Raw genomic sequence first — 26,380 nt, forward strand, 5'->3', positions numbered from 1 at the left:
GACAAGGGCAATTCATACATCTTTGAGTGTACAAGATGCCTATTCCCATTTTCCCAGCACACCATTGGATTTTGTATTTTGCTGTGGGAGACCAGCACTTTTAGTTTGTGGCACTGCCATTTGGTTTCTCCTCTGCACCATAAGTGCTCGCAAAAAAATATATTTTGCCTGCTTGGTCACCCTGAGCGCTATGTAGCAATAGCAGTATGAAGGGCCAATTTGGGAGGCTCAGGGCACCAATATTTTTGGAGGAGAGCTACTTTTCACCTCCTGGTTTCACTCTAGTATGGCCATGTGCACAGTACAACACACTGATTTCACGATTAGGTCAGAGCGCACTGGTGGCAGCCATCTTGAATTTCATGTGTGCAGGCTCTCTGTGGGGTTACAGAAGAATTTCTCTTAGTGGGACACAGCAGAACATTTTTCTGTGGGAGTACAGGTCGCAGCAGAGTGACTTTCACTGTGGGACTATAGGTCTCAGTAGATCCATTCTTGTGTGGGACAAAAAATCACAAGTATTAAACAGGCCACACAACATTTCCTTGTGGTGCACTGATTAGATTAGAAGTCCAAATCTCCTGGCATAACCAGCACACTGGTGTTAAGTGAAACCATACCCTTTCAAACACTTTTCTGTGAATGTTTGTTATGGGACACCTTTTTTCAGTTCCTTGCAACAAGGGAGGGAGTACAGCAGCAGTTTTTTATGATCATGCTGATCCAGAGAGCAAAAGGTTTTGCAGTTTCTACTCAAACCTTTTCATGGTTCCAAAACAGAGCTTCAATGTTTGTCCCTTCTTTGACCTCAAGAGACTCAACAAGTTTATTGCTGAATACAGCATTAGCTTTCTGGAATATGTGCTGGCTTGGACCACCTTGGTTGCAAGCAAATGTGTTCCTCCTCTCCTCCCTGTTAATGGAGGAGAAACCAGTGGAGGGCAAGGTAAAGGAGGACAAGACTGCTCTGGTAGGAGACGCAGAAGAATCCTCATCCAAGGAATCTTCTCTTGAATGAACCGTAGGTTTAAAGCGGTTGTATATTCTTTTTTTGTAACTTTTACCTACAGGTAAGCCTATAATAAGGCTTGCCTGTAGGTAAAAAAATATCTCCTAAACCTTTGCGGGGAGTGACGACATTGCGGCTCCAGCCACTCACAGCACTGGAGCCGCGATACCTGGAAAACACGCAGAGGCAACATGTCAGCTACCTCGGCATGGACCAGGTGGGTTACCGACACCTCATTCTAAGGTAAGTATTTCATAATGAGCTAGTATGCGGTGCATACTAGCTCATTATGCCTTTTTCCTTACAGCTGACAATTCTTATTTTTTATGGGACTACACAACCGCTTTAATATATCTTTTTGCAAAAACCGATAATCTTCTATTATGGAGAATGATCTTTCTGGTCCAGATGGCAAAAGGTTTTGCAGTTTCTACTCAAAACTTTTTATGGTTACATAACCGAGCTCAAAAGACTCGGCAAGTTTCCACAGGTACAGTGGCCTTGCTCCAGTATGGAGATTTTACTGCCATCAGTAGATGGCATAGATGCTTATCTACACGATCTTTCCTCACTCAGTGGAGGATCGCCACTTTAATTTTGTGGGTCAGCGGTTCTCCCTTTCCATTGCTCTTGGAGCGTTCAAGGTCCTGGCACTATTGAGTCTCCTAAGTTCCCTTGGTATTCCTCTTATAGGTTTCCTGGATGACCTACTTCTGAGTCCGTAATCTGAGACCTATTGCTTCACGTCCTTTGTGTGTCTTTCTGCAAGGTATCACACGTATTGTTACACCAGTTAAGACTCTGTTCACTCCGTGAGACATGAACTTGGTACTTTCTTTATTGCCGAAATTTCTTATTAATCCTATCTGTGATATTTCTTAGAATCAGCACTGGAAGATTATTTTTCAGGTTGCCATTACTTCATCTTGCAGAGTTTCAGAATTGGCTGCTTTTTCCTGTAAGGAACTGTTCTCGGTGTTTCTACGTGACAAGGTAGTTCTACTGCTTCAACCATCCATTGTTTTTTAACTGAGGTGGTTTCTTGTTCCATTTGAATCAGGACATTGGGTTTGATATACTAAAACTGGAGGGTGCAAAGTCTAGTGCAGCTCTGCATGGTAGCCAATCTGCTTTTAACTTCAACTTGTTAAATTAAGCTATGACAAAAAAAGAAAACCCAGAAGCTGATTGGTTTCTATGCAGAGCTGCACAAAATTTTGCGCACTCAAGTTTTAGTAAATCAACCCATTTTTTTTTTCTCTTTGTCCTAAGCCTCAGACGTCAGGCAGCAAGGCTCTTCAAACCTTAGATGTGGTTCATTCCTCAGTCTGTTTTCCTCTTTGTGCTCCCTGAAGGTCGGGTAATGCAGCTTTCTTATCTACCATTTTTTGTTGCATCTATCAACTTTTATCTCCGGCTTCTAAACTGAAGGAGAAAATTCCACCATGTTCAGTGATGGCTCATTCTACCAGGAGTGCTTGTGCCTCCTGGGCTATTTTGTCATCGGGCATTAGTAGCTCAAGTTTGTAAATTGGCTACCTAGTCTTCCATCTATATACTTTTACAAGGTTTTACCATGTAGATGTTTAAGCTGCTGAGAACACCACCTTTGGTCGGTGAGTTTTGTGGGCTGCTGCGTAAGGTTTCTAACCTCTTCTGTTTGGGGCCTGTTGACTTGTCGTGTTTACCTTCTCTCATATTGAGTGTTTTGGGACATGCCTCAAAATGGAGATAAAACACCTTGTGTTCAGGGATGTACAATAAAGAAAATAGAATTTTTGGTTTACCTGTAAAATCCCTTTGTTGGAGTACATCACAGGACACAGGGATCCTACCCCTCTGCCTTTTTTGGCTTATGGCTTGCTACAAAATTTGAAGCCTTGGCTAACCAGGTGGAATTATACCTGGCAGGGGATTTTTTTGTCTTTTTATGCCAGTGTCTAGTCAACTGATGGTGGTGGCATAACCTCTTATAATTAACCTGTTCTAATACAACCCCAATTCCCAAAAAGTTGGGATGCTGTGTAAAATAAACAAATACAACAATTTGCAAATCTCATAAACCCATAATTTATTAACAATAGAGAGTAGTAAACACGTCAAATGTTTAAACTGAGAAAATTTACCATTGTAAGAAAAAAAAAAAGCTAGGTAAAGTAATTTTGAAATTGATGGCAACAGCAGTCTCAAAAAATTTAGTCCAGGGAAACCGAAAGCTGGCAAAGTGGTTAAGCAGAAAGAACATCTGGCAACAGGTCAGTAACATGATTCAGTATGAAAAGAGCATCTTGGAGAGTCCATGTCTCTGAAGTAAAGATGGTAACAGGTAATTAAACTAGGTTATGTGGGACTCCAAAAACAAAACTGCTCTGTTAATCCTAGTGACACTCTGCATCATACTGTATATCATTTATTTTATTTTTCCCATAGTTCTACTTTAAATGGCTTTATTATGTTGTCCAAAACTCCATGTATTGTAATGCAATAGAAGTAAATGGAGTGCAGAATACAAAAAAAAACTAAATGACCTATGAATTATGTCTTTTTTTTTTCCCTTCTATTCATCATCACTTGGCTTTTACTCCTTGTGTGAGTAGGCAATAAAATGTTGTAGGATATTTAAGTTTATACTTTTTATTTATTTTTTTACCAGAAAATAGGTAACTCGTCTATTGTGAGGCGTCTGGGAGTCCCGGAGTGTATACTCTTGGTTACACAGAGGATTACAAAATATCCAGTCCTTGTGGAGAGGATCATTCAAAACACAGAAGGTAGGGCAAATACTCTGTGTATTCCTATTTATTTAAAAAGAAGAGAAGGTAGTGTAATTTTTGCACTCTGCTGCATTTGCGCATTGTGATTGTTGCATAGTGTCAGAAAAAAATCCACCAGTGCACTGCACCATCTTTGTTTTTACAGTGCTCTAATACTTTACAGCTATAATTCTCTTTAATGTTGTCAGGAAGTGTTTTTTCTAACACTTAATTTTAATTTCTGTAGAACATATAATACATTTGTTTTGGTTTAATAGATTTTGTTTCAAGTCTAACTATGTACTTTTTTATGGCTTTACCTAGAAGGGACCGAGGACTATGAAGCATTGACTCAGGCTCTTACACTCCTAAAGGAAACCATCACAGAAGTAGATTTGCGTGTTCATAGGAGTGAGAAGGGACAACGTCTGAGTGAAATCATAGCCAAAATGGAGCCAAAATCCTCTGTTAAATTAAAGAATGGGATGACATTTAGGAAGCATAACATGGAAAACCGGCAACTTCTTCTTGATGGCATGCTTTATTGGAAGTCGGCTTCGGGAAGATTGAAAGGTATATGGGGAAAATAGATTTTTCTTTAGTGGCCTACTTTATAATTTTTTTTGTAAAAATAAATAAAAAATATTGAATTTAAAAGGTAAGGTATACAAAGCCTATTGGGCATACCTAGGATTAAGAACACAAAACAAAGCACACAAAACTGAAATGGTTGTCAACCAATGCCAAAGGTGACTCGACAATTCTGGTAGGCACTAATTGGATGTCAGGAGAAAATGTTCCCACGGTACAATGAAATGACGTATATGCGTTTTAATAAGGTCAGATTAATACCTACTATTGGGGCATTCTCGCTGAGGCTACCGTGTCCTTGGGCTCTGTCCAAATGTCCCATACCATAGAGAATTGGGGCGTCCTCTAGACCCGTAAGTGAATTAATTCAATGGCACCGTTTTGTTAACAGAGTTCCAGAGGTCCAAAGTAGGGGTCTAAACAGATTTCCATTCGAGGAGTATAAACTTCCAAGCATAAAAAAATAACTGATCTATTTTTTAAAGGGGTACCTGGTTGTACCAATTTGGATTTTAGATTATTATTGAAGTGTTTACAATAGTTTAGTATGATTCTTGTTACAACCATATTAACCACTACCCGACGGCCGTACGACTTTATACGGCCGCAGGGTGGTTCTACTTCTCTGACTGGCCGTGTTTATATGGCCTGCACGCGCAGTCGCCGGTGCGCGCGTGCCCGCCGCATCGCTGAGATGCCGATGCGTGTGCCTGGCGGCCGTGATGTCCGCCAGGCACTCGGGATCGGCGGCTACAGGGACAAGACGTGGAGCTCTGTGTGTAAACACAGAGATCCATGTCCTGTCAGGGGAGAGAGGAGACCGATCTGTGTCCCTTGTACATAGGGACAGAGATCGGTCACCTCCCCCAGTCACCCCCCTCCACACACAGAACACAATTCAGGGTACACATTTAACCCCTTCCTCACCCCCCTAGTGTTAACCCCTTCAATGCCAGTCACATTTATACAATAATTAGTGCATATTTATAGCACTGATCGCTGAATAAATGTGAATGGCGCCAAAAATGTGTCAAAAGTGTCCGATGTCTCCGCCTTAATGTCGCAGTCACGAAAAAAATGCCCGCCGCATCGCTGAGATGCCGATGCGTGTGCCTGGCGGCCGTGATGTCCGCCAGGCACTCGGGATCGGCGGCTACAGGGACAAGACATGGAGCTCTGTGTGTAAACACAGAGATCCATGTCCTGTCAGGGGAGAGAGGAGACCGATCTGTGTCCCTTGTACATAGGGACAGAGATCGGTCACCTCCCCCAGTCACCCCCTCCACACACAGAACACAATTCAGGGTACACATTTAACCCCTTCCTCACCCCCCTAGTGTTAACCCCTTCAATGCCAGTCACATTTATACAATAATTAGTGCATATTTATAGCACTGATCGCTGTATAAATGTGAATGGCGCCAAAAATGTGTCAAAAGTGTCCGATGTCTCCGCCTTAATGTCGCAGTCCCGAAAAAAATGCTGATCGCCGCCATTAGTAAAAAAAAAAAAAAAAAATAATAATAATTCTGTCCCCTATTTTGTAAGCGCAATAACTTTTGCGCAAACCAGACGCTTCTTGCGATTTTTTTTTTTTTTTACCAAAAATATGTAGAATACGTATCGCCTAGACTGAGAAAAAAAATTGGGCTATTTATTACAGCAACAAGTAAAAAATATATATTTTTTTTTTCAAAATTGTCGCTCTATTTTTGTTTATAGCGCAAAAAATAAAAACCGCAGAGGCGATCAAATACCACCAAAAGAAAGCTCTATTTGTGGGGGAAAAAAGGACGTCCGTTTTGTTTGGGAGCCATGTCGCACGACCGCGCAATTGTCAGTTAAAGTGACGCAGTGCCACAAGCTGAAATTTCACCTGGTCAAGAAGGGGTATATGTGCCCAGTAAGGAAGTGGTTAAAGGAGTTATGTAGTGCCATTCCCCAGTGCACCCCATCCCCACTTAACTTAATCAGATGGTGCTTTCTTTATCGTACATCACGGGACACAGAGCTGCATAGCCATTACATGTGGTTATAGAGTCTACCTTCAGGTGATGGACACTGGTGTAATCAATTAAACAGGAAGTTCCCTCCCTATATAACCCCTCCCCTACTGGGAGTTCCTCAGTTTTTTCATCAGTGTCTAAGGTGTTGGTCACGAGTTAACATGTGCTCTTAGGAGCTCCACTGGAGGGATCCATGCTGGATGTAAAAAGCCTCCATAAATCCGGATCCGTCCAAGGTGCTTCATAGCCAAAGTGGACGGTACCCGGGCCTTGGTACGAAGAATGAGGTTTAGCCTATAATGCCTCTCTGCGGAGGGCTGGATCCTGGGTTCCAGAACTTTGTGCCTTCTAAGGACCAAATGTTTTTTCTGCTGCCAGGGTGCTATATAGGTCCAGGGGTGTGGTGTTCCTGCCATGGACCCCGGTCCCTGAAGGTCTAGGACTATACCCACGGTGAAGGGGGAAGATTGGGCCTCTTGCTTGGCAATACCCTGCAGCGTGGAAAGGTAAGAGAGGGACCTACGGGACTTGGTTCGACAGTAGGTCTTCTGTAGGGGACTATGGGTCTCGCCTATATTATGTTTTTATGCATGGGCAATGTAAACCACGATGTCTTTTGAGACGGGATGGCTCAGGGCACCCATATACCTCCCCTAGCCGGCATGTAGCCTGGGCCACTATGTCTGTTCAGACAGGATGGCTGTAGTACCCATATATCTCCCCTGGAAGGGGCTGGTACATAAAAAAAAAAAAATGCCCTTAATCCTATGCAAAGCATTGTCTTCCATGAGTAGCTGCAAGTCTTATCTGTTTTTTCCACTACTATGGGCAGTAAAAGACATGCCTGATGTTTTCGCTTACCATGCTTTCCAAAGACGGAAGCTTAAGTGTTAGCTGGTCTATTGTGCGTCCCACTTCCTCAGCTTCAGGCTCTACCATGTTGCACGTGCTCACCGGCTCAGTGCAGTCGCAGAGAGGGCTCTTCAAAAAGGCCCAGATGTCAGAGCTCTGTAAAGCTAGGGGGACACAAACGCAAGCACCTTGTGTGAGTTGGATACAGATTCATCTAAGACGCCTACTCCGCATCTAGCTGTGCAGATTAGCAGGCATTGTTGCTGCCAGACTAAGTTCAGCTGTTGATGCACCTGGGTTAAGCTCCTCTGCTTTTAGCTTAGGACTTTGGTCTCCCCATTGAATAAGGTCAGGGGTAGGAATATAAAAAGGAATCGCCACCTGAACCTGGTGGCCCCTTATTCTCCCCTGTAGAGACAGCTCACAGATTGAGCCATCAGACCTGTCAGGCAATCAATGCAGCCTCCCCCAACATTGCAGCCACTCTGCATGTGTTTTGTTTTTTGCATCACATTTGTTGTTCTACAAGAGGTTAACTGCTATGTTCGCAGCATCCTCACAAGAAGCAAAAAAAAAAAAGCAGGGTGTGTCCCTTTTCCTGCTTTAATCCTTAAACAAAGGGATTAGAAGAGCTGGGGATGAAGGTTCACTGTCAGAGGACAGGAGACAGGAGCTGCAGCCTAACGAGGAGAAGCTATCAATAGCCCTACAGGTTCTGATTGCACCTGCAGTCTTTTCAGAGATTCATGCTGCATATAATTTCCCTCTGCCTACTCGGCCAAAGCCTCTATCTTCTCCTTGGAGTGTAAAGAGAGGTTTTTCCTATAGGTGGCTAGTAAGACCTCCATATGGTCCTCAGCCTGGTGTCGGCTTCAGGCTAACCAAATGCACATCTGAGGGATGCACAGTTGCTGGTACACATTGCTAACGTCTCTTAATTGAGGAAACGCACATCTACAGAGGATAACTTCCTCTTTACCAGTCCGCATGTTGCATAAGATACATGAGTTTGGAATGCATGTGGGATAAAAACAAGTAACAGAGCATGTTTTATTGTGGATCGCATAAGGATACATGTTTCTGTCTGTATGGTGTTGCATGTTTGTTAGAGTTGCATAGAAATGCTTGAGTGCATAAAGATGCTAGTTACCTGATCACTCAAGTCCTGGATTACCCAAGGATATTTGGTCACACAGAGAGACTTGTTTTCACAGAAAGGCCTAAAATCGCATAGACGTTTGTATGTATAAGAATGCTGGATCACACACACATGGTTACCTGATCACCCAAATCCTTGATTACCCAAGGATGTTTGGTCACACAGAAGTGCTTTGTTTCCACAGAAATGCCTAAAATCGCATAAAGTTGCTTGGATGCAAAAAAGATGCTGCATCACACATGGTTACCTGAGCATCCGCGTCCTGGATTACCCAAGGATATTTGGTCACACAGAGAGGCTTGTTTCCACAGAAGTGCCTAAGTTCGCATAAAGATGCTTGTATGCATAAAAATGCTGGAATCGCACATGATTACTTGATCACCCAAGTCCTTGATTCCCCAAGGATATTTGGTCACACAAAGAGGCTTGTTTCCACAGAAATGCCTAGAATCGCATAAAGAGGCTTGAAGGCATAAAAATGCTGGAATCACACATGATTACCTGATCACCCAAGTCCTTGATTCCCCAAGGATATTTGGTCACACAAAGAGGCTTGTTTCCACAGAAATGCCTAGAATCGCATAAAGAGGCTTGAAGGCATAAAAATGCTGAATCACACATGATTACCCGATCACCCAAGTCCTTGATTACTCGAGGATATTTTGGTCGCACAGAGAGGCTTGTTTCTACAAGAATGCCTAAAGATCGCTTAAAGATGCTTGAATGCAAAAATAAGCTGGATCACACATGGTTGTTGGATCAACAGCGTCCTGGATTACTCAAGGATACTTGATCACATAGAGAGGCTTGTTTCACAGAAATGCCTAAAGTCGCATTAAGATGCTTGAGTGCATAAGGATGCTGGATCGCACAGGGGTGCTTGGTCACACAAGAGTCCTTGGTCACACAAGGGTTCTTGTCCGCACAGTAGTGCTTAAAATGCATAAGATGTTGATCGCATGGAAGATGCTGAATCGCATAAGGATGCATGATTACTTTAAAGTTGCACATGGCGGCCTAATTAAGCAATACAGGGTTCCTTGTGTTTGCATAGAAATACGTGTCTGCATGGGTTCATTTTGCACATTGTTGCATAACACGTTTATATCACATGCTTGCTTGCAAGATGCTTGTTCCAGAGCACACATGCTATATGCATGTTTTGCTTAAAACATATTTATATGAATTCATGCTTCCAGGAACACACGCTGCCATGTACACACACTTCCATTGAGGCATATGGCTTTAACACTTGCCACATACACACATGGGGAGCCAGTTGCATATGTGTTTATTTACTTGGGTCTGCAGAGGTTGTCTGCGTTTTACAGGGGAACAGCACTATCTCCAGTTGGTGGTCTTGCCCTTTTGGGTTAGCCTCCGTGCCTGGGTTGTCAGGGTGCTAGGGCCCGCCTCTAGCAGGTCTGTAGGCCCAGGGTATAGCAGTAATGGCATACCGAAGCAAACTCCTGCTGATGGGTCAGTCAGTAGCATGGCTGGACCTAAGGGTGTCCAGCATGGTCAAGTATCTGGAACTCTAAAGATACATTCTTTCATTTGACAAGAAGCTGGGTATGTTTGGCACAGTCCAAAAAGGAGAGTTTTTTTTTTTGGCCTCAGACAAGACCATCGCTATAAGAAAACTGGTCTATGTGGTCACGGCAAGGAACAGTTCCTTACTTTTGGCCTTTTGATTAAGGCACTAGGGAAGATGCTGGCTTCATTCAAGACAGTTCCCTATACTAACTTTTATTCAGGGCTGTTATAAACAGTATTTTGTCGGCCTAGAAAGAGTGGATCTTGACCTAGCATTATCCAAAGAACCCGGTCCCAGAGATATGCTGGAATTCCTCTTGGTGATTCTTAACTAAAAGGGTTTGCCAGGTCAGGAAGAGACCATGGCCCAGGGGAAGTAGTCAAGCTCCAAGGGAGCCTTATCTGTCAGCTAGAGCTACCGATGGAGCATCTGGCTTAGGGGCCTGAACGTTCAGGTGGCAGGTTGGTTCTGTCAGAGTACAATCAGACTATGCCATACTAGTGATTTACTTAATTTACCAAGGAGGAGCTTGTGCCTTGCCTATTGACATTCGTCATTTCATAAAATGCAGAATTGGTAGGCGATTCGCTGGAGCCGTCAACAAGTGTCTCCGGGAGAATGACCTCTACACCCCGACTGTTTTCCTGACCAAATGTCACAGAAATAGTACCCTGTACATAAGATGTATTGGCGTCCAGGCTCAACAAGAGATTGAACAGCTTGGGGTCAAGGATAAAGGATCCACCCGCATGCGGGGCAGATGTGTTTGTAATCCAGGGGGGGGGACCAGTTGTCACTGGTTGTCTCTCCCCCCAGTGCCGCGACTTTTGTGGCTTCTATGCAACATTTAGAGGAGAACGGAAGCTGGCCTGATTACTCCGGCATAACCCTGACGACCTCTCGGTGCAGGAACAGTAAGGGTGGTAGTAGAGGACCCACAGTCCCTTACATCTTGTCCAGGCCTACTTTGCAGGGGGTATTACATTCTGCCTTGCAACAGGTGAATTAATGGTCTGGCTATTATAGCCCACATTCTCGAGGATCGGGGCTTTCAGAATCAGCGGCAATTCCCTTGATTCATACAAGAGAGCTGGCCTCCAGGACCAGATATCCTACGGTCTGGAAGGCCCATGTTCCTGGTGTGAAACCAGATGGTGGCATCCGTGGAAGTTTGTCAAAGGTAAAATTCCTGCCTTCCTACATTTGGAAAGGAGACGGAGCTAGCCTTAAGTTATATCAAGGATCCGATCTCGGCCTTGCTTCCAAAGGTCGATTACTTCACACTCTTTGGTCCGGGCTTTTATGCACGTCACCCCTTGTATAAGTCCACCAGTTGGGTCGCCCTTGTGCTCGGAGGATTGGCTCTAGTTTTGTCGGCTTACAGGGTCAGCTCCTTGGGCCGATGCACCATATTTCTCTTCATCCTTTAACAAGGAATTGGTGTTCTTGGTTGTGGTAGCCTCCAAGAGAGTTTCAGTATTGGCAACTTTCTTGGTATAGAGCCATACTCAATTATTCTTACAAGTAGAGTGATTTTCATCCTCACCCAACCTTATTTACTAGAAGGATCTAGTATTCATTTGAATCTAGATATTCTTACCTTCCCTTTTTTCAAAACCTTGTTTCACGGAAGGAAAGGTTATTGCTTTTCTCTCAATTGAGATGAGAGCAGTTAAATACCTATCTGAAGGTTTCAGATATAGAAAGCCGACGTTTTTATTGGGCTGCCAGAAGACCCTAGATGGGCAGGCAGTGTTCAGGTCAGCTATTAAAAGGGTTACACTCTCTCTCTCGTTAGAGTAAGAAGGGTCTAGGCCTATCTGAAGCGGCTGCTCGGATACGGAAAACTGATGTTGTTGCGCTACCAGGAGGCCCCAGGAAAGGGCAGGCAGCGTCTAAAATCAACTGTTTTTAAGGTTGATTCATCAGGTTATTATTCAGGCTTGTGGTTAGATTAGGATTCCCCCTGTTTTTTTGTGGGGGTGCTCCCTACCAGGATGGTAAGCGCTTTATGCGCAATGCATTTCCAAGCCTTTATGACGCAGATTTTCAAGGCCGCAACTTGGTCATCTGTGCTTACGTTCACTAACTCCTATCAGGTGAACATAAGACGGCAAGAGGATGCAGCTTTTTGGCGCAGTATGCTGCAGGCAGCATTATAGGTCCTCACGTCTGATGGCGGTCTGCGTTGTTGGTGTCTCCCTCCCCTCAGTAAGCATTGCTTTGGGACATCCCACATGTAATGGCTATGCAGCTCTCTGTCCCGTGATGTACGATAAAGAAAATAGGATTTTTATAACAGCTTACCTGTAAAATCCTTTTCTTGGAGTACATCACGGGACACAGAGCTCCCACCCCTCTTGTCTGGGGATATTGGGACACTTATTGCTTTGCTACAAAAACTGAGGAACTCCCAGTAGGGGAGGGGGTTATATAGGGAGGGAACTTCCTGTTTAATTGATTACACCAGTGTCCATCACCTGAAGGTAGACTCTATAACCACATGTAATGGCTATGCAGCTCTGTGTCCCGTGATGTACTCCAAGAAAAGGATTTTACAGGTAAGCTGTTATAAAAATCCTATTTTTCCCCACAGGCTTCTGCTTAATTTAAAATTTGGCATAGTTGTGCATGGCACCAAGAAATCTGTAAATAGACTACGTGTCACTTTTGTGGCACTGTTCTCAATTAAGTGACTTCACTGCACTTGAATCTGTTGTTGCTTCCTCTAATTCCTCCAACTCTTTAATTGAAAATTCCTACCTCTGTACGAACTGGGGCTGGAGAACAGTCTGCAGAAGCCTTTACATTAAAACTGTGATTTACTGAATGTGGTTGCAGTGCTTTGCAGGCTCAAATGCACAATGTTTTCTTTTTTATGAATTTGGGTGCCTTTTGTATTTATTTTTTTAAATGTGGACTATGCCCAATATCTCATTAAAAATCCACTTTACTATTTGTTAGCAATAAACAGCCTAAGGCCCCTTTTACACTTGTGCGACATCAAAGTCGCGCGATTTTACAGCGATTCGCTTCCGCGATTTTGACAAAACAGTCATACTACTGTGGATCCGACTTTGCCCCACAACTTCAATGAGCAGGGACACGACTTTCATTCCCCAATAATTAGGGGGAACTCCACGCCAATTAAAAAAAAAAAAAAAAAAAAACGGCATGGGTCCCCCCTTCATGAGCATACCGGGCCCCTTCGGATTTTAAGAGGAACCCCCCACGCCGAAAAAACGTGCCTTTCGGATTTTAAGGGGAACCCCCACGCCGAAACGGCGTGGGGGCCCCCCCCAAAATCTATACCAGACCCTTATCCGAGCACCAGCCCGGCCGGTCAGAAAAGGGGGTGGGGACGAGCGAGCGCGCCCCCCCCCTTTTCTGAGCTATACCATGCGGCATGCCCTCAACATGGGGGGGTGGGTGCTTTGAGGGGGGGGCCCTGCACCCCCCCACCCTAAAGCACCTTGCCCCCATGTTGATGAGGACAAGGGCCCCTTCCCGACAACCCTGGCCGTTGGTTGTTGGGGTCGGGCGGGGGGCTTATTGGAATCTGGGAACCCCCTTTAATAAGTAAAAGTGTCAAAAAAAATAAACACACTACACAGGTTTTTAAAATCATTTATTAGTCCGCTCTGGGGGTCTTCTTCCAACTTCTCCACTCTCCGGGGGTCTTCTTCTGACTTCGGGGGTCTTCTCCGCTCCGGGTGGTGACGACATAAGGGGGGGGGGTAATTATGTCATCACCACCCGGAGCATGCTGGGACTGTGATGTCATAAGAGGCCTATATAAATCGTTGCGCACCGCACACCCGGCATTAGAGCGGGAGGGAGAGGTGAGTCAACATCGGAAGAAAAGAAGAGAGAAGAAGGCGAAGAAGGCCGGGCTGGCCGCCGCTAGTAAAAGAGCTTTAAAGAAGATAGCAGCGGGCCATCCCCAAAAAAGGCACCGGAGAGCTGGAAAAGAACCGGGGAGCGCGGAGAGCAGAAGAAAAGAGCGGAGAAGACCCCCAAAGTCAGAAGAAGACCCCCAGAGAGCGGAGAAGTCGGAAGAAGACCCCCGGAGCTGACTAATGAATGATTTTAAAAATCGGCGCTCGCTCGTCCCCACCCAGTTTTGTTGGTGTGGGGGTTCCCCTTAAAATCCATACTAGACCGAAGGGCCTGGTATGCTCATGAAGGGGGAACCCATGCCGTTTTTTTTTTTTTTGTTTTTTCCAAAAAAAATTGCGTGGAGTTCTCCCTCATGCACAAGTCGTGTACAAGTCGCATGCCAAAGTCGGATCTGTTAATACGGAATCCGACTTCAGAAAAAAATACAGGAACTACTTTGAAGTCTGCACGACTTAAAGTCGTGCCAGTATGAATGGTAGTCATTGAAAATCATGAAGAATGACTTGTTATACGATTTTGCCATCCAAAATCATGCTACAAGTCGTATAAGTGTCAAAGGGGACTAAAGGTCTCGGCTTTATAGATACCTGATAAAACTATCAACAAATTTCCTTTGGAAACTAGCAAAGTTAAAGCATCACTTATTTATATGTTTAATGCAATATTTTAAAGATTCTGATTTGTAATATGTATATATATTTTTTTGGTGTGTAGATATCTTGGCTGTTTTATTGACTGATGTACTGCTGCTTCTTCAAGAGAAGGATCAAAAGTATATGTTTTCTTCTTTGGTAAGTGTGTTGGGTCATAGAACAAGCTTCATTCTTTAAAATCCATCTAATTGAGTCATGTTTTGTTTTTTTACATTTTGTAACTACTTGTCATAATTTTGTTTATGCTTTTCTATTGTTCAAGTGTTTTAAAGCAATGTTATCAAAACCCCAACATTATATGCCGATAAATACGGTACTTAACACGCACCCCAATTTAAGAGGGAAGTTTCAGGAATTATTATTTTTTTTTTTTTTTAATAAACCACTTTGAAGCAAAATGATGGTATCTGACCATCAATGCAGCCTGATCTGTGCCCATCTGCAGCCTCAGTGCAGCCTGATCTGTGCCTATCTGCAACATTGATCCTCACTGCAGCCTGATTAGTGCCCATCTGCAGCTTATACATTTACCAAAATGCCCTGCCTGTTCAGTGCCCATCTGCAGTCGCACATTTCATTGTCAGATCATCCCTGCTGTCTCCGAGGGAAGAGGGGGAGCGAGCGCCACTGAATTACATAGAGCCGTGATCTCCTTCCTGTGTACCCGGCGCTCAGTCACTCACAGCCACGCCTCCTGCCCCTGCTCATATGATAGACAGTACAGTGGTCCAATGCGGGGCCAGGAGGCGTGGCTGTGCGTGACAGAGCACCGGATACACAGGAAGGAGATCACGGCTCTATGTAATTCAGCGGCGCTCGCTCCTCTTCCCTCAGACAGCAGGGATCGGCGTATAACACGCTCACGCCGATAAATACGGTACTTCTCTTTAAAAAAATAAAAATAAATCTCACCTGTTGGTGGTAGAGCTGAAGCTTTCAAATGTATCCAGATTGGATATAGTTAAAACTATATTGAGCCCACTTCCCTGCCCCACTTCCTTAACCCCTTTCCAGCCCAAGAACGTCATATGACGTCCTGGATTTTGAGTGGGGGTTTCTGAATGCCTGCACCCGGAGAACGAATCTTTCGCCACCGGTAGTTGATCATAGAGATGACTGGGGACCAAAGTCCCCAGTCATCTCTATGACCCTCGGAGGCCCTGACGCGTCGTTGGGTCACAAAGCCGTGGGGACTCGGCTGAAAAGGCCAAGACAGTTAATTTATTTTATTTTTTTTATCTCGGCCCAGTCTTGGGGGAGAGATCTGGGGTCTCCATAAAGAGGACCTGTCACGCACGATTCCGATTACAAGAGATGTTTACATTCCTTGTAATAAGAATAGAAGTGATCAAATTTTTTTTAAAGAGAAAGTTTAAAAATAAAGGTAAAATAAACAATAAAAAAAATAAAAATGTAAAGTGCCTCTGTGCTCGTGCATAGAAGCGAACGCATGCGTAACTCGCCCACATATGTAAACGGCATTCAAATCACACATGTGAGGTATTGTCTCCTGCATTAGAGCAAGAGCAACAATTCTAGCCCAAGACCTCCTCTTTAACTCTAAACTGGTAAGCTGTAAACAAATTTAAAGCGTTGCCTATTGAGATTTTTAAGTACCAAAGTTTGGCGCCATTCCATGAGTGTGCACAATTTTAAAGCGGGACATGCTAGGTATCTATTTACTCGGCGTAACTTCATCTTTCACATTGTATAAAAAAAAGCCTAACTTTACTTTTTTTTTTTTTTTAATTCATTAACAATTCCTGCGCAAATACTGTGTGACATAAAAAATTGCAACGATCGCCATTTTTTCCTCTGCTAAAAAAAACATATAATGTTTGGGGGTTATGAGTAATTTTCAAAAAAATTATGATTTTTACATGTAGGATAGAAGTGCCCGCTATGGAAGTGATTAACCACTTCAATGCCAGGCACTTCCCCCCCTTTCTGCCCAAGCCAATTTTCAGCTTTCAGCGCTGTCGCTTTTTAAATGACAATTGCGTGGTCATGCTACACTGTACCCAAACTACATTTTTATAATTTTGTTCCCACAAATGGAGCTTTCTTTTGGTGGTGTTTGATCACCTCTGGGGTGTTTATTTTTTGCTAAACAAAAATTGACCGAAAATTATGAAAAAAAAAAAAAAAATTCTTTGTTTCTGTTATAAAATTCAGTGAATAAGTACGTTTTCTCCTTCTCTGATGGGCACTGATATGCAGCACTGAAGGGCACTTATAGGCGGCACTTATGGGTGGCACTGGGCATCACTGATATGGAGGCACTGGCTGGCATCATATGTGGGCCCTGATTGGCATCCCTCAGAGGCTCTTTACCCAGATCGGAGATGCGGTGTGTCAGAATGACACACAGCACCACTGATAGCCACGCGCCCCTGCGGGCATGCGCCAGCTTGCTATCCTGATAACGTCATATGGCGCCCGGTCAGGATAACACAACCACTTTGCACACATCATATTGCTATATGGCGGGCGGGAAGTGGTTAAAGGTCTTTTATAGCATTGTTGGGTATGATCGCCATTATTTCACATACAATTTCAAATCAAGCTTAGTTTTCTACATATAAATGTTACTGTATGTGTAGTTATTTTAGGATGAATATATTTCAGTATAAAATTACTTCATAAAGCATAGTGACTTCTAACCACTTGCTGCCAGTTTTTAACCTTTTTATCACACATGTTAAAATCAACATTTTCTGTTCTAAAATTACTTGGAACTCTCAAACATGATATGATATATTTCCTGAAAGCAGAGGCCCTAGAAAAACACCCTGCAGAGTTAATATCTTGTACTCTCCCCCCCCCCCTTTGGCAAGTATCACAGCTTGTAAATGCTTTTTGTAGCCAGCCAAGAGTCTCAATTCTTGTTTGAGGTATCTTTGCCCATTCTTCCTTACAAAAGTCTTCCAGTTCTTTGAGATTTCTGTGCTGTCTGTCACGCACTGCTCTTTTAAGGTCTATCCATAGATTTTCAATTATGTTGAGGTCAGGAGATTGTGAAGGCCATGGCAAAACCTTCAGTTTACGCCTCTTGATGTAATCCCCCGTGGATTTTGAGGTGTGTTTAGGATCATTATCCATTTGTAGAAGCCATCCTCTCTTTAACTTCAGCTTTTCACAGATGGCATCAAGTTACCATCCAAAATTTGCTTAAATTTTATTGAATCCATTTTTCCTTCTACTTGTGAAATGTTCCCTGTACCACTGGCTGCAATACAACACCAAATCGTGATTGATCCACCCCCATGCTTAACAGTTGGACAGAGGTTATTTTCATTAAATTCTGTGCCCTTTCTTCTCCAAACGTACCTTTGCTCATTTGACCAAAAAGTTCTATTTTAACCTCATCGGTCCACAGAACTTGTTTCCAAAATGCATCAGGCTTGTCTTTATGTTCATTTGCAAAGTTCAAACGCTGATTTTTGTGGTCAGGACGTAGAAGAGGTTTTCTTCTGATGACTCTTCCATGAAGACCATATTTGTACAAGTATCTCTTTATAGTGGAATAGTGTACCACAACTCCAGTGTCTGCCAGATCTTTCTGGAGGGATCGTGCAGTCAAACGTGGGTTTTGAATTGCTTTACTCACAATCCTGGGAGCTGTTCTGTCTGATATTTTTCTTGGTCTTCCAGATCTTGCTTTAACTTCCACTGTTCCTGATGACTGCCATTTCTTAATTACATTCCGAACAGATATTGACATCTGAAAACGCTTTGCTATCTTCTTATAGCCTTCTCCAGCTTTGTGAGCGTCAACTATTTTCAGTTTCAGTTTTCTAGACAACTGCTTAGAAGAACCCATGGTGCTGATTGTTGGGGCAAGGTCAGATGAGTCTGGCCATTTAAAACCTTTGAGATTGACATCACCTGGTCTTCCCAGACGATGATTGGGAACAATCCATGACACTGGCAGGTCTCAGCTTTGCAAAGGGGGCAGTGCATGCTATAAATTCTGCAGGGTGCCCAAACTTTTGCAGACGCCTTTTTTTGTTTTCTGTAATTTTGAAAGTGTAAATGATGGAAATAAAATCTAACTTTTTTTTTTACATATTATTAGAATGTCTAATCTGTAATTTGATGCCTTTTGGAGATTTTTCCATCTTTCCTTGGCTTCGTTATGCACATTAATACAAATTTTTACCTGGGGTGCCCAAACTTTCGATCCCCACTGTAACGACTTGCAGCTAGAACATTTTTTAATGTTTGGCAGTCAGCAAGTGATTAAAGTGTGACAATCTCTAATTTTAAAACAATTCTATTCAGATATGTATTCTTGACTGAAAAAGTACCATCTGTCAATCTCCAAATTCTTCCTTTTTGCTGCCGTGATCAGGCCGGATAAAGGGTGGTTATGTTTGTTCTACGTGACCCCACTGTATGTAGGTACATAGCCATCCTCTTCTGCAATCTCCTGAGATGGACCATGAACAATGGGGTTTGTAATTTGCATAGAACAGTGCATGTGACTGCAATGAACATGCACTGCTCATTCCAAAGAAATGGAAGTGAGGGCAAAAAAGGAGAGGTTCAGGAGTTCACGAAGGGCATTACAAGGAGACAGATAAATACAGTAAGAAACAATTTCAGGAAAAAATAAGTTACCGGACCATTAGGTAATGTGTATGGATTTTCTTTTTTTATCAGAATAATTGTTGTCTATTAGTGTTTAGTGTCACTTCAAATTAATAAACATGGACAAAGTCACAAAATATTTAATATTGTATGGATGTTTGTTAAAAGAAAAAAAACTGTTTTAACTGATAGCATTTCATCACCTATATAAACAAACCATTTTATCTTCTAGGATGCCAAACCACCTGTTATTTCATTACAAAAGCTGATAGTCCGAGAGGTGGCTAATGAAGAAAAGGCCATGTTCCTCATAAGTGCTTCACTGAAAGGCCCAGAGATGTATGAAATTCATACTGCCTCCAAAGAAGAGAGGAATACCTGGATGACACTAATTCGTGGTGCTGTGGAGAGGTATACCACAGCAGTCTACGTCCCTGATTTATATTGGATTTTTATATCTTTGCTAAATGTAGTTCATGCTACACTAGGATGTTCATTTGGCCTCTTGTTCTTGCTGCCCCTCATCATTTGAGTCCTTATATTGTTCTCCGTAATGCACTAAACAGCTGAAAGCAGAAATTGATTTTGGACTGTAAGCCCTGGTTCACACTGGTACGGCTTTGAAATTGCGATACTTCAGCGTGAGTTCAAAGCTGCAGATCAGAGCGATTTGCACCTCTGACTTCATTACAGCTTGCAACTTCATGTAACAGAAGTCTATGCAAGTCGAAATGAAATTGGCAAAAAGTAGTGCACAGGTACCTTTTTTCAAGGTCGCTGCGAAATGAGTTACAGCAATTTGAACATTTCCATTGCTGAAAATGGTGTGCCACTTGTCGTGCGATTTTGGAGCTGTCAAGTCACATGACTCATTACACCGATGTGAACGGTGGTTAAGTTGTACTTTCTTTAAACACTTTCTATCAGGAGCACAATTTTCCTATAACAGCTTTTTACTATGTAGTTATGAATAATATCTTAATTTACCACATAGTGTGTTTTAACTTTGGTGCTCTTGCTGGCTCCAACTTTAATATATAGAATTATTCTATTGATCTCTACTTGCATTATTCTTTGCTTGTTAGTTTCTTTAAAATTACCCATTCTTTTTTAAGTTGTCCAGATGAAGAAGAAATAACAAATGAAGCAGATATTGAACGGAGACAGGCATATGAGCGTGCTGCTAGAATTAAGGATTACGAAGGTAAATCAAAATCAAAATTCCTTTTGTTTTTCTAATTGAAGTATGTGTTATTTAAATGAATTTAAAGATGGCAAATACACATTATGTCTCATACCTTTATTCCTGTATATTTCTTTCTTTCTTGTGCAGAGCGTCTGAATTTGAAGGATACATATATAATGCAAACATTGAGTGAAAAGCTACAGCTTTACATAGACATGGCTGACATATACGGTTTTGACGATTCTTCTCAAGGATCCAAGATGAGACTGTTTATTGGATCTGATAGTGCAGACAGCCTACAAGGAGAAAGCACGCTCCTCGCTGCCATAGCGGAAGGTATTGTTAACAAATGCACAAAAAAGGAAACATGTTAATTTGTTTTCAGATGGTTTTAATGTGAGAAATATGACAACAATAAAAGTGTAACAGTACTGCTTCTTTTTTATCTTTCAGTGATCTGTTTTTTTTTTTTTTTTTATGTTGATTTATTATTTATACAGACACTGTTGGATATACAAATGTAACAAAGGAGAACGGACTGTTCTTTCATTGGTTCTAACTTAAATGCTTTCTTCATTCTTGCAGCTGAAAAGATCCATTCCATGCTATTTCTCTCCTTCAATCCACATGAAGATACAAGCATAGGGGTTTGTGCATTACCAAGACGATCAGAGACATTTGGCGGTTATGACAGCTCTGGACATTCAAAAAGTAATATTGGATTTTTTATAAGAAATGAAAGAAAGTGAAGGCGTTACAGAATGACAGTAAAATTGTTCACTAATAATTTCTTCATTTTTACGTAGTTTAGTAATGGTTGTTAGAGTGAATGTCTACAGATCATGAGGCATACTGCCTATTCTTTTAATTAAGTTTGAATGTTTTTTTAATGAGCGTCCAAATATTAGAAAAGCATTGATGCTTGTAATTTTTGTATTTGACAGCAGGCTTTCTATTGGATATCTTTTGACTTGTAAGAACTTTTGTGGTTGAAATTTTACCTAAATTATATATGTATAATCCAAACTTTTATTATTTTTTTGTACTTTTGGATGAAGAAGGGAAGGAAGTAAACTGATAGGTTCTATGCTGTCTGTGTCACTTTCTGGGAGCTTCCTCAACTGTTATGCCGCGTACACAAGATCCTTTTTTGGCATGTAAAAAAACATTTTTCGGGTTCTAAAAAACGACAAAAAAAAAAAATCGAACATGCTGCATTTTTTAACAACGTTTAAAACAATGTCGTTTTTCGGGTTGTAAAAATGATCATGTGTGGGCTTAAACGACGTTAAAAACCTGCGCATGCTCAGAAGCAAGTTATCAGATGGCAGTGCTCGTTCTGGTAAAACTACCGTTCGTAATGGAGTAAGCACATTCATCACGCTGTAACCGACAGAAAAGCGCAAATAGTCTTTTACTAACACGAAATCGGCTAAAGCAACCCAAAGGGTGGCGTCATCCGAATGGAACTTCCCCTTTATAGTGCCGTTGTACATCACCGCGCTTTGCTAGAGCATTTTTTTTTTAACGATCATGTGTGGGCAACATCGTTTTAATGATGAAGTTGGAAAAAACATTGTTTTTCTAGAGGCAGAAAACTTAGTTTTTCACATGCCGAAAAATTTTCGTGTGTACGGGGCATTAGTCCTGATGACCAATGTTAGGCAAATAGTGATGCGAAATCCACAATTTCTACGTTTTCATGAAAAGGTGGCATCCTTCCAAGGGGAAATCTTTTTGGTGACAACTGTCCAAGAGAGCAATCCCCCTTCCTTTGTAGAGGCTTCGCTTTTCTACCTGTTGCGTCTTTAGCACAAAAAATTAACTTACAAGGGTAAGCTACCTATTCTAAACAAAAAAAATTGTGTTGGCTGTACTTTAGTATATTTACCCAATATACGTTTTGCTATAGGTTTGTGTAGATCATATACTCAAGCATGCATGATATAATTATTCATGTTTACATGCTTGCCAAGAAAAAAAAAACAGAAGTCCGTTGGATTATTTAGTTATCTGATCTCCACCTTAGATCTTATTCACTTTATAGTATTGTTTTTATTTTTTTATCTGCATTTAGCCGCAGGCTGAAGCTATGCAGAAAGTGCCTTTTTAACATCGTATTTTGTGTTTAAGTTCATCACATTTGCAGCATGTTACTATAGAGTATACCATCTTGCACACCATGGCATATCCTGTTCAGGAAAGTAATGGTAGGGACAATCAAGTGATGGCACTGTATAGACACAATAAAATGTTACCAATCCAGTGTAGCTGGTATGTTTTTATTGCTATGCCACCATTTGGGAGATTTCCTTTCACTTCCCTTGATATTTCATGCAACAGGAAGTGAGAAAATCACATTCCTTAGAGTTGTTACAATAACAAACGTCCCCATTGATGAACATTACCTTTACTCCTTCCTGTTCAAGTGACAATGGCAAACTATTAGATTTCCTTTGGGTATTGTCATCCTTTATTGTCCCATTTACCTATCCTAAAAAAGCATTTAAATCTGCAAAAATTGAAAGATTCATCACAAAAAGAGAATGCAAGAATTCAGTCAATTGACTCAATGGTTATCTGTGGACACCATCATAGTCTCATAGTTCATCAACAATCCAGGAGGAACTAGATGTTTTGCTGCACCAAGAGACCTAGATCAGATCCTGTCCTGTGTAGGACTTCATGTTCTAACCTTGTCGCTGTTGAACATATCAGGCGTAGGCAATTGGTAGGCAGATTTCCTCAGCCAGTAGGCCTGGACCTGGAGGAGTAGTCCCTACATCCGGGAATGTTCCAGGACATTTGTCGCAGGTGATGGAAACTGGATGTGGACCTCCGGGTTCAAAAACAAAGTGAAGAGATTTGTTTTAAAAATTAAGGAATCGTCTTGTGAAATCAGTGGTGCAGAATATGGCATAGAGGTGGCGATGGACAGAAGAGAAAAACAATACTTGGATTTAAAAAAATACCTGTATATCCTCAAGTATAAGCCAACCCGAGTATAAGCCGCCTCTGCTTTTTTTTACCACAAAGAACTGGGAAAACGTATTGACTCGAGTATAAGCCTAGGGTAAGAATGCAGCAGCTACTGTAAGCGGAAAAGAGAGTCAACAATGCCCATTTGCACACCTTACTGTGCCCATTGTAGCCTTACTGTGCCCATTGTAGCCTTACTGTGCCCATTGCAGTCTCACTGTGCCCATTGTAGCCTTACTGTGCATATTCTCACTGTGCCCATTGCAGCCTCAGTGTACCTGTATTCTTCACAGGCTGCAGGCATCCATTTTTCAAAAGTCACGGCTTCCTCCTGGTCCCGTTCGTTCCGTGATAGTCAGTGTACCTGTCGGATCGCGGGCGTCCATTTTTCAAAAGTCGCGGTTTCCTCCTGGTCCATGATGGGCGTTTGACACTGTGTTCCGCTACCGTCTATCACGGAGGTCCTCTCATCCTCGGACTCCGTTTCCCAGCAGACACTGTGTTCAGTGTAGGAGGTCCTTTTGATAACTATTCTTGCAGTGCAGGTTGTTAACCTGCAGAAATACAAAGTGTATCTTCCTCTTGATCTTTCATTTTTGGTTTGATCTTTCTTTTCGTGTTTTTTATATATATATATATATATATATATATATATATATATATATATATATATATATATATATATATTGGTTTTGGGATATACTCGCCGTATAAGACTACCCCCTTCCTTCTAGTCTTTCTGGAAGCTGAGGGGTAGCCGGAACAACCGCTGACAGAAACAGGCTTTTTTCAAATCTCACTGTGCCATTACATGACATGCCCCCACTGTGCCATTACATGACATGCCCCCACTGTGCCATTACATGACATGCCCCCACTGTGCCATTACATGACATGCCCCCACTGTGCCATTACATGACATGCCCCCACTGTGCCATTACATGACATGCCCCCACTGTGCCATTACATGACATGCCCCCACTGTGCCATTACATGGCATGCCCCCACTGTGCCATTACATGACATGCCCCCACTGTGCCATTACATGACATGCCCCCACTGTGCCATCACTTGCCCCCACTGTGCCATCACTTGCCCCCACTGTGCCATCACTTGCCCCCACTGTGCCATCACTTGGCCCCACTGTGCCATCACTTGTCCCCACTGTGCCATCACTTGGCCCCACTCCCCCCCCCCCCCCCACTGTGCCATCACTCACGTTTTGCAGCTTCTGGCTTCCAGGCCGGTGACAGTCTCTGTCTGCTGCAAGCGTCCATGATTTGAAAGCCGTGCCTTCTTAGACTGTCCTGTGATAGGCGGAACACAAATCTTCCCAGCAGCGCCTCTGTTCTGTGTTCCGCCTATCACGGATGTCCTCTCATCTGAGGAGACAGCAGACAGCGATTCTGCACAAGGTTAAAGTGATCCGTGTGGCTATACAACAGCCTGATCACTTTTACAGGTGGCAGAAGGCCCAAACTGGAGGTGGCTAAGTAAGCTATTACATTAACATGTACACACTTTAACTATGATTAAAGCCGTTAATGTAAGAAATCTTTTTTTTTTTTTTCTTAGGTGGCAGCTTTAAACAGGGGGTCAAAGAGCGACGCACAACATCCACTAGCTCAGAAAGCCACATTCAAGACCTTGTGGATAGTGAGGTAAAAGTATGCCAAGATGTGATTCAAGAATTGCATGTAAAATATATGCATTGATGAAAGGCTTGAACATTTATACTTATTTAACCCCTTGGAGCCAGTGGGTGCCGGGAGGTGGAGCTTAAGGTCGTGTGACCGTCGTGATTGGTTGTCACCTGATTTTTCCATCAGCTGCCAGTATCTGTGCTGGAAGCACGCAGGGCGTGTGCTTTTAGCACAGCGCTGTTTGCACTAATGCACGCAAAAATGTGGCTGCCCGGCCGCCGAGTGGTCGCATATTTGCGTGTGGCCGACACCAAGGAGTTAAAGAGAACCAATGACCTGCTCTTGAACTGTTATAATAGTACAGCCTTAACTTTCAGGGGTTAGTTGTTATTTTTAATACTATGCACAGACAAGTAGATGCTGGAACAGCTGATAATTATTCGCATGGACCTCATATAGTTACAGCTGTTTGAGAGAATGCTGCCAGAGGAGAGTGCCATCTTCCAAAAGCACAGCATAAATTGCTTCCTTGGCATCTCCTTGATGCCAGGATGGGATTATGTGTGCATGCATTGTTCCATTTTCTAATGGAGAAAATGGAGTCGGCACAGAGGCTGTTCTACATGATTTCTGTGGTTTATATAGAAGCCTCTCAGTAACAAAAATAAATACAAAATTAAAGTACCTTCATCCTAAGCATAAGTTTGAATAGAAATAGGGTTTGTTGGGACCCCAGAGGCCCAAAAAAGCCAGAGAGATAGGTGGGGGCAGGGGGACTATAGCGGTACTAGGTAAGCGAGTTAAGAAGAGAGATGTAGTAGAGGTAAAAAATGAATAATTTTATTAAAAGTAACATAAAAAAAATAGGGAATACACAGTTTTATAAAATACATCAGCAGTAATGTAAAACGGACAAATTATACGACCAGCCAACTCATCACCGAGGTGGTATGGGACCCCGATCAGAGGGTGGCGGTGGAGCGAAGGGGGTCGTATAAGTCAAGATCTCATCTGTACTAGTTTTGCTACTGTGGTAGCTTCGTCAGGAGATATTATTCTGTGCACAGGATGTCCACTCGTTGGGGGAACATGGGTCCAGCGTGGAGAAGATTCTCACACGGAGGTTTAGTTGGAAAGATTGCCCCAGTGCAGAGAAGACCTGTGGTGACTGTGTGAAGGTATTGAAGGTTAGAGGGCCCTGGGACCTATCTGGTAATAGGCGGCTGTTATTGTAAGAGCCGTGTACAAGGCTGGAGGTGACCAGTTAGGTACCGGAGGGGTAGTTTAAATAGAGACCGCTTGTTGTAGGTAGGACATCAAGCGTGTCCCAGGGCCAGGTGTGTATCACGACTGATTTCTGTGGGCCTAGTCCTCAGAGGTTATTTTTAAAGTGAAACATTAGGGGGGAAAATGGCAATTTTTAATGCTGAAGAGAGACCCAATGTCTTTTCTGCATTAAGTCTTTAACTGTCTGTCCACCCTTTACACTGAGCTGTGCATGTGCAGCTTTGTGTACATT

General features: G+C 42.6%; 1 protein-coding gene across 2 annotated transcripts in view; it reads left to right on the forward strand.

Moving 5' to 3' along the window:
- The window catches only part of ARHGEF18 (Rho/Rac guanine nucleotide exchange factor 18), a 139,233-nt gene that overhangs the window by 67,208 nt on the left and 45,645 nt on the right, over positions 1 to 26,380 (forward strand). For both annotated transcript variants that reach the window (XM_040327062.1, XM_040327070.1), the window contains exons 9-16: positions 3,663 to 3,780; positions 4,087 to 4,335; positions 14,522 to 14,598; positions 19,286 to 19,464; positions 20,169 to 20,257; positions 20,387 to 20,575; positions 20,825 to 20,950; positions 24,794 to 24,879. In XM_040327062.1, the coding sequence (XP_040182996.1) occupies positions 3,663 to 3,780; positions 4,087 to 4,335; positions 14,522 to 14,598; positions 19,286 to 19,464; positions 20,169 to 20,257; positions 20,387 to 20,575; positions 20,825 to 20,950; positions 24,794 to 24,879 (1,113 nt within the window). The remainder of the gene's footprint in view (positions 1 to 3,662; positions 3,781 to 4,086; positions 4,336 to 14,521; positions 14,599 to 19,285; positions 19,465 to 20,168; positions 20,258 to 20,386; positions 20,576 to 20,824; positions 20,951 to 24,793; positions 24,880 to 26,380) is intronic.

The sequence above is a fragment of the Rana temporaria genome, chromosome 1 (genome assembly GCF_905171775.1).
Source record: "Rana temporaria chromosome 1, aRanTem1.1, whole genome shotgun sequence".
In the NCBI taxonomy this organism is placed as follows: Eukaryota; Metazoa; Chordata; class Amphibia; order Anura; family Ranidae; genus Rana; species Rana temporaria.